The 8,722-nt window shown below is 34.9% G+C and overlaps 1 protein-coding gene across 9 annotated transcripts in view; it reads right to left on the bottom strand.

The window, feature by feature from the left end:
• ARHGAP12 (Rho GTPase activating protein 12) overlaps window positions 1–8,722 on the bottom strand; it is a 199,358-nt gene that overhangs the window by 28,094 nt on the left and 162,542 nt on the right. For 5 of the 9 annotated variants that reach the window (XM_015571421.1, XM_015571423.1, XM_015571420.1 and 2 more), the window contains 2 exons: window positions 6,636–6,695; window positions 2,362–2,443 (listed from right to left, as the gene is read on the bottom strand). In XM_015571421.1, the coding sequence (XP_015426907.1) occupies window positions 2,362–2,443; window positions 6,636–6,695 (142 nt within the window). The remainder of the gene's footprint in view (window positions 1–2,361; window positions 2,444–6,635; window positions 6,696–8,722) is intronic. The other 4 variants (XM_006775190.2, XM_015571424.1, XM_015571422.1 and 1 more) reach the window with 1 other exon arrangement.

Below are 8,722 nucleotides of genomic sequence, written 5' to 3' on the forward strand. Positions count from 1 at the left end.
TAATCTGTATTCCAAAGGTTAGGGGGTTTCTTATCTCCATTCGAGGGATTAAAGATTATGTAGCTTAAGCAGGATTGTTCGTAGTTAAAGTGATTAATTACCCGCCTGGCACTTAAGAGGTTTTATTCCCTCCCTAACTTCAGAGGAAAATCCCTACCTGGGGAAACAACCTTTCTTGGGGAGGTGACCTTGGTTAAAACACAGCGCCAAGAAGGTGAGCAAACATATTAAGAACAGTATGCCATATATGCCAGGTCCCTTGAAACAGCAAGGATGGACTGGCTCCCAGCACTGATGAACAGAATAAACTGGTGAATGAAATAGAATCAGGGGCATGGAAATGAAACAGACTCACGATTCTCAGACGGTAGAGGGTGTGGGGGGGGTGGTGCGGGAAGAGATTAGACAAAGATCTTATATGCATGTATGCATTACCTATGAACAAAGATAATAGGGCGGTGAGGGCCTAGGGTGGGGTGGAAACAGGGTGGAGGAGAGCTATGGGGGGTGGGAAGGACATCTGTAATAATCTCAACAATAAAGATTATTTAAAAATAAAATAGTCCTGCCCTGGCTGGTTTGGCTCAGTGGATGGAGGGCCTGCAGACTGAAGAGTCCCAGATTTGATTCCGGTCAAGGGCATGTACCTTGGTTGCAGGCACAGCCCCATTAGGAGGTGTGGAGGAGGCAGCTGATCGATGTTTCTCTCTCATCGATGTTTCTAACTCTCTATCCTTCTCCCTTCCTCTCTGTAAAAAATCAATAAAATATATCTTTTTAAAAAATAGCCCTAACTGGTTTGGCTCAGTGAATAGAGCGTCGGCCTGTGGACTGAAGGGTCCCAGGTTCGTTTCTAGTCAAGGCCATCCATGTACCTTGGTTGCTGGCACAACCCCAGTAGGGAGTGTGTAGGGGGTGGCTGAATCGATATTTCTCTCTCATCGATGTTTCTAACTCTCTATCCCTTTCTCTCTCCCTTCCTCTCTGTAAAAAATCAATAAAATATATTTTGAGCCATAAAATAAAATAGTAAAAACTAAAAATCACTACATTACCATGCATTTTACCATATTCCACATCTGCTTAGCTTTTACTGAGACTATAAAACACAGTGTGATTGTACTTTAATTATACCAATCTGAAATGATTACTAATATTATATTAATAAAATTTCATGTAAAGGCAAAAATTCAAATAGTGAATCTCCACAGGTAAAAATTCATTAAGAATTTTACAATTTCGCCAAAACCGGTTTGGCTCAGCGGATAGAGCATCGGCCTGCGGACTGAGGGGTCCCAGGTTCGATTCCGGTCGGGGGCATGTACCTGGGTTGCGGGCACATCCCCAGTTGGGGGTGTGCAGGAGGCGGCTGATCGATGTTTCTCTCTCATCGATGTTTCTGACTCTCTATCCCTCTCCCTTCCTCTCTGTAAAAAAATCAATAAAATATATTTAAAAAAAAAAAAAAAAGAATTTTACAATTTCAATACTGGCTAGCTCGGTGAATTTTAAACTATGTTTCTGCGATTGCAATTAATTGTAACTAATGCATATTAAGCATTCAAAAAGTAGTAGGTATTATGTCAAAAATTATACTTTTTAGAATTTGTACTACAAATAACTGAGGAGTAATAATAGTAAACACTCAAATATACAAAAAGTTTCAAAATGCTACAAGTAATGGTGACATTTCTTTCTCTTCTAAAAGCTGGCTGACATTATATACAGACATGGACACCTGAATCACTGACTAGTATCTAGGGGTCAGTTCAAGGTGGAGCTTGGCACGTTACTGCTTATTTTCTGATTAAATACTTGAAACAGCCAAGTCACAGAGAAGAGCTTTAACATCCTGAACATGAATCAAGAAATGTACTAGTATTTGTTCTATCATGCCTAAATAGTAAGCCCACCTTTCAGTTCAATGGATAAAACATAATTTGTTGATTTTAAGACATCATCTGTACACTGCAGTGTCTTCACCCCCCAAAGTCAAGTCTTCTTCTGTCACCATACATTTGGCTCCCTTTATCCTCTTTCATCTCCCCTCACCTCTTTTTCCCTCTAGTAACCACCATACTGCTGTCTGGGTCATGAGTTTTTGTTTATTTGTCTAATTTGTTCATTTGTTTGAATGAAATCATATGGTTCTTGACTCTTTCCATCAGACTTATTTTACCTACCATGATATTTTCAAGGTGTATCCATGTTATTGCAAATGGCAGTATTTAATCTTTTTCATTTACTTTTTTTTCACATTAGCTATAGCTAGAAGGACTATGGAATACTTCATGAACTTCAGGTACAATACTATTGACATATTTTGAATGCATAAAGCCTCCAAAGAAAAGAAATACTTACCCAACTTGTGCTACTTCCTTGAGTTTTGGTAAAGAGTAAAGATGAACCCTGCAACACAGCCCAAGAAGACAACCAGTTCTTTCTGTAATTATAAAGATGACCAATTAAAGTTCAATTCCCTAGTTTTTCCAACCAAACTTTAAAAATGAAACACTATTTAGTGGTTATCAATGTTGTCAAAATTTACAGTCATTATTGATACTCTAATTGTTTTTATTAGGGATATAAAGCTAATGAAAATTACAATAATTTCATTATCCCAACCTGACCATAAAGACCCCAAAATAAATGAAGTTAGAGATATAGTTTATCAGAATAACTATATATCTAATTATGCTTATAGGGTACTAATTACAGGACTCTGAATATAGAAATATATAAAGGAAAACCCATTTATTCTCATTCAATCCATACTCCAGAGGTAACCATTGTTTACCTTATAAGGGAATTCAATCACTGACAGGTTAAAGTAAAATGTTAAATATGTCTACTACAGAAATTTATTAAGACTTACCGTACAGCCAAACATGTGGCCAGTTTTGTGAAAATTCTACAGGCACTCAAAAAAAAAGGTTTATTCTCCATTTTCAGAGTGTATAATGTAATATCAATCAATCAGACCTACATTATTATTTTTATATCTACTTAAACTTCAAGGATTAAGAAAAGGGAAATAAAGTTCACTACTACTTAGTCAACTAATATTTGACAAGAATACTCAATGGAAAAAAATAATTTTCAATAAATAGTGCTGGGATACTTGAATATTCATACTTAAAAGAATGAAGCTAAATCCATAGCTTATACTACTCACAAATATTCACTCAAAATAGATTAAAGACCTAAATGTAGGACCTAAAACTATGAAACTTCTAGACAAAAACATAGAATAAAGCTCCCTGACGTGAGTCTTGGTAATAACTTTTAAAAATATGACACTTAAAGCACAAGCAACAAAATTAAAAAGTGGGACATCAAAAAAGCTCTACATAGTGAAAGAAACTATCAACAAAGTGAAAATACAACCTACAGAATGGGGAAAAAATTTACAAACCAGATTCCTCATAAGGGGTTAACATCCAAAATGTATAAAGAACTCAAATAACTCAACAGCAAAAGCCCATATAACCAAATGAAAAAAAAAAAAAAAGGGCAAAAGACCTAAATAGACATTTCTTCAAAGAATATATACTAAAAGCTAACAGGCACATGACAAGATGCTCAACTAGTCATTAGGAATATTGCAAATTAAAACCACAATGCGATATCACCTCAGACCTGTTAAATGGTCATCATCAAAAAATAAGAAGAAACAACCTACTGGTTTGGCTCAGTGGATAGAACGTTGGCCTGCGGACTCAAGGGTCCCAGGTTTGATTCCAGTCAAGGGCATGTACCTTGGTTGCAGGCGCATCTCCAGTGGGGAGTGTGCTGGAGGCAGCTGATCGATGTTTCTAACTCTCTATCCCTCTCCCTTCCTCTCTGTAAAAAATCAATAAAATATAAAATAAACAAATAAATAAATAAAAGATAAGAAACAAAATGTGGAGAAAAAGAAACCTTGTGCACTGCTGGTGGGATTGTAAATTGGTGCAGCCACTATGCAAAACAGTATGGAGGTTCCTCAAAAAACTAAATATAGAATTACCTTATGACCCAGCAATTCCACTTCTGGGCATGTATCCAAAAGAAACAAAAGCACTAACTCAAAAAGATATTTGCTCCTTCATGTTCATAGCAGCATAATTTACAATTGCCCAGACAAGGAAACAACCTAAGTGTCTCCTGATGGATGAATGAATAAAAAAGTTGTGGTTTATATACATATAATAGCATATTATTCAACCATAAAAAATAAAAGGAAATCCTATCATTTGTGACAACATGGATAGACCTTGAAGGCATTATGCTAAGTGAAATAAGTCAGACAGAGAAAGACAAATACTATATGATCTCACTTATATGTGGAATTTTATAAACAAAACAAAACTCATAGAAAAAGAGGCAGAAGGTGAGGAGGAAACTGGCCTTGCAGAACTTGTTATCTAAATGCAGAGGCCATAGTGTTAATAAACAGGGTCCCTCCCTTTCTCTAGGAAGCGTGCTTGGTATTTCTTTGGTCTTCTGTAACAAAAGTAGGGGGAGGAAGGTGGTCAAAATATACAAACTCACAGTAATAATATAAGTAAGTACTAGGCATATAATACAACATGGCAACTATGAGTAAATCATATGAGTTCTCATCATAAGGAGAAAATATTTTCCCTTTTTCTTTTCTTCCTTTTTTGTTTATTGTATGTATACGAGAAGATGGATGTTAGCTGAACCTATTATGGTAATCATTTCACAATATATGTAAACCAAACCATCTTGCTGTATGCCTTAAACTTAATACAGTGATGTATGGCAATTATTTCTCAATAAAACAGAAGGGAAAAGACAAATATTCTAAATTTCAAAAAAAGTTTAGGGGCGGCGGCCCTAGCTGGCTTGGCTCAGTGGATAGAGCATCGGCCTGCGGACTGAAGGGTCCCAGGTTCGATTCTGGCCAAGGGCAAATGCCTGGGTTGCAGGCTCCATCCCCAGTGTGGGGTGTGCAGGAGGCAGCCAATCAATGATTCTCTCTCATCATTGATGTTTCTATCTCTCTCCATCTCCCTTCCTCTCTGAAATCAATAAAGAAATTAAAAAAAAAAAGTTTGGGGGGGGGGATGGAAGATATCTGTAATAGTGTCAAGAATAAAAACAAATTAGGAAAAAAAGTTTACTATATCCAAGTTTCTATCTATTTATCTTTTTATTTCCTGTTCTTTTTGCCTATGGATCTTCATGCATTTGGTGAATGGCTGTTCTTAATGATTAAGATTCATAGTGGATTTATTCACTGTGCTTTATCATTTAAAAGTACTAATCTTTGTGATGCTTAATGCTTTTAGCCTGAATTGAACTTGTCTGCTATCAAGATCCCTATTCCTGATCTTTGCATATCTTTGAAAAGCTTTTCTTTTTTTAACTTTTGTGAATCATTTTTAGATGTCTCTTTTATATATAATATTTAGTTGGGTTTTGATTTGTGCTTCAGTCTGAGCACCTTTTACTTTCAATAAATGAGTATAGTTGATTTACACTTGTTGAAATTCTGATATGATAGATATGTTTGGTGCTTGTTCTGTCATTTTATTTTCATTTTATTTTACTATTTTGTTTTGTATGGATGTTTTAAAATATTTCATAATTTATTATTTGTAATTTTTTAATATTCAATCTCTGTCCTTAGATAATATCTACTGATTCCCTACATTGAAAAATAGTAAAATATATTTCCACTTTAAATAAACTTCAGCTTAATTTTCAAAATAAAAATACTATAGAAGTAATAAATATATATGTGAGAACAAATATAGAAATTTGAACACAATTAACAATAGCTGCTTTAAGGACTAAAGCACTTCTGTGAATGAGTTGCAAGCAGAATTAAGCACATTTATTTTTTCATGGAACCCAATTTTTGCCAGGAAAATAACAAACAAACCACAAAAAACGATTGATGGGCACACTCTGGTTACTTAGACTTGATTATCTGGCAAGTAGACATTATCTCAAAAATAAATCTCTTTCATTTCAAAGACAAAGATGTGTCTGAAATGACATGTTTACTGACATGTTAGATGTACAAGGTAGATTCAGGAATAAAAGTAGCACTCAAGATCTAATTGTGAGCATTCACTGGATACTGGAGTGCCGCAAAGAATTTCAGAAAAAGGTTAGTCTTATGTTTTGTAGACTACAGTAAAGTCTTTGTGACCATCATGAAAAGTTCTGGGCTCCTCTGAAAGCAATGGGCGTGCCTCAGCACTTGATTGTCCTAATGTGTAACCTGTATTATGGACAGGAAGTTGCTGTCACAGAATATGGAAACAGAATGGTTTCCTATAGGCAAAGGAGTCAGACCAGGGAGCATTTCATCTCCCTATTTGTTTAATTTATACATAAAACATATCATACAAAGAACTGGGCTAGATTCAGAGGAAGGAGTGAAAATTGATGAAAGAAATATCAATGACTTAAGATATCAGTAACCTAAGATATGCAGATGACACCATCTTACTGGTGGAAAGTAGCAATGACTTGAAACTTTGATGAAAGTCAAAGAAGAAAATGCCAAAGCAGAACTGCATTTGAATATTAAAAAGACAAAAATCGTGACTATAGAAGAAATATACACCTTTAACCTAGATAATGAAGAAATTGATATTGTTAAAGATTTTGCTTACCTTGGTTCAGTCATCAATTCCAATGGAGACTGCAGCCAAGAAATGAAAAGAAGGCTGAGACTAGGAAGGGCAGCAAATGAAGAATTAGGAAAGATCACGAAGAGCAAGGATATGTCATTAGAGACCAAGATTTAAGGTCATCTACACCCTCGTATTTCCAACTACTATGTACTGATGTGAAAGTGGGACACAGTGAAGAAGGCTGAGAGGAAAAAAAGTGATTCGCTTGAAACATGGTGTTTGAAGGAGAGCTCTAAGCATACCCTGGACCACCAGAAGGATGAACAAGTGGAATCTAGAACAAATTAAGCCTGAGACATTGCTGGATGCAAAAATCACAAAACTAAAACTGTCCTGCTTGGAGCACATCATGAGAAGACAGGGTTCTTTGGAAAAGACAACAATGCTGGAAAAGGTAGAAGACCACAGGTAAGGGGAAGACAAAATATGAGATGCACTGACTCCATAAAAGAAGCCATAGGCATGAGTACACATGAGTGAACAAGGGTGTTGTGGACAGGACATGATGGGTATCACTCATTCATCTTTGGTGGCCAGGAGTCGGAGCTGACTCAATGGCACATAACACACATTTGTTGACAATAAAAAATTAAAATTTCAAAAAGAAAGATTTTGGAAAACTTGGCATATCTGCTTCTGTGAAGTTGTCAATTTTCCATTACTTAGTGACTATTCTGATTTGTGTTTCTTTGATATAATAAAATAAAGTGTCAACATTTGAAATCAGTAAACTTAAACCAGTATTTTCCAAATGACCTACAAGATGCTATAAAATTATGCATGGGTAAAGATTCATTTAAAGTACAACACAGACCCATGAATTTTCATGGTTTTTCAGTATTCATTGAAACTAACATTTGTGGAGTTTCAGTGCAACAGAAAAAAATATGCACAATAATCTGAGAAGGCTATTAAAATATTCTTCCCTTTTTCAACTTTATCTGTGTAAAGAAAGATTTTCTTCATATACTTCAAACAAAATAATGTCACAGCAAAGTGACTACCAGCAGATATGATAATCTAGCTATATTCCATTAAGCCAGATATTAAAGATTTGTGAAAATGTAAAACAATATAATGCTTCTCATGGAAATTTTTTTGTATTGGAAAATACAGGGGGTTTTCTTCATAAAAATGTTATTCATGTTAACAGGTAACAGGTCATTAGCTTTAAAAGTTAATAAATATTCTTAAATTTTGTTTTAATTTCTCACAGTAAATAACAATAAACTATATAAACGTAAGTTATTTGCAGTAATTAATGACTTTTAAGAGTTTAAAAGGTCCCTCAGATCAAAATATATGAGGACCACTAATATACTGGAAATGCAAAGACTATTTTGTTCAACTCTATGTAAATTTGATGATAAAATGGATGATATTCTTAGAAAAATATAAATCAACAAAAGTATTCGCCAAAAAAGTAGAAAATCTATAAGACTATCACAGTTAAAACAACAATGAAAACCAAGTGGCCAAAGAATTATTTTTACTAAATACAGTCAAAAGAGAAAAATAAAGACCCAATTTACAAGTGATTTGTACTGAAGAACAGTTTAAGGAACAGACAGTTGCAGTATTTGTAATGCTCTTTTCAAGCACTAAAAACTTCCAATACTAATATTGGACAAAGAAAGTTCAATATAAACAGAGATTTGATTGCTCATCCACATAGATTTAAAAGCTCAACTACATGTAGATTATAAACCTTTCTTAAACAACAGACTGATCTCAGTTGGACTATAAAATCATAGCATTTTACAAATTTTTAAAAACTGGAGAAAATGCAACTTAGTTTACAAAGACATCAACCAAACAAGCAAACAACTCAAGAGAAAAACTAAGGTAAGAACTGACAATCCTATCTAATAAAAGAGAAACATGGTAATTAGCGTACGACTGCTACCCTTCCCATTGGCTAATCAGGGAGATATGCAAATTAACTACCAGCCAAGATGGCGGCCGGTGGCCAGGCAGCTGGAAGCAAACATGAGGCTTGCTTGCTTCAGTGATGGAGGACTAGCTTGCAGTTTGAAACATTGTTACAAATATAGAAGCTAAAAAAA

This window comes from Myotis davidii, unplaced genomic scaffold (assembly GCF_000327345.1).
Source record: "Myotis davidii unplaced genomic scaffold, ASM32734v1 scaffold909, whole genome shotgun sequence".
NCBI lineage: Eukaryota > Metazoa > Chordata > Mammalia > Chiroptera > Vespertilionidae > Myotis > Myotis davidii.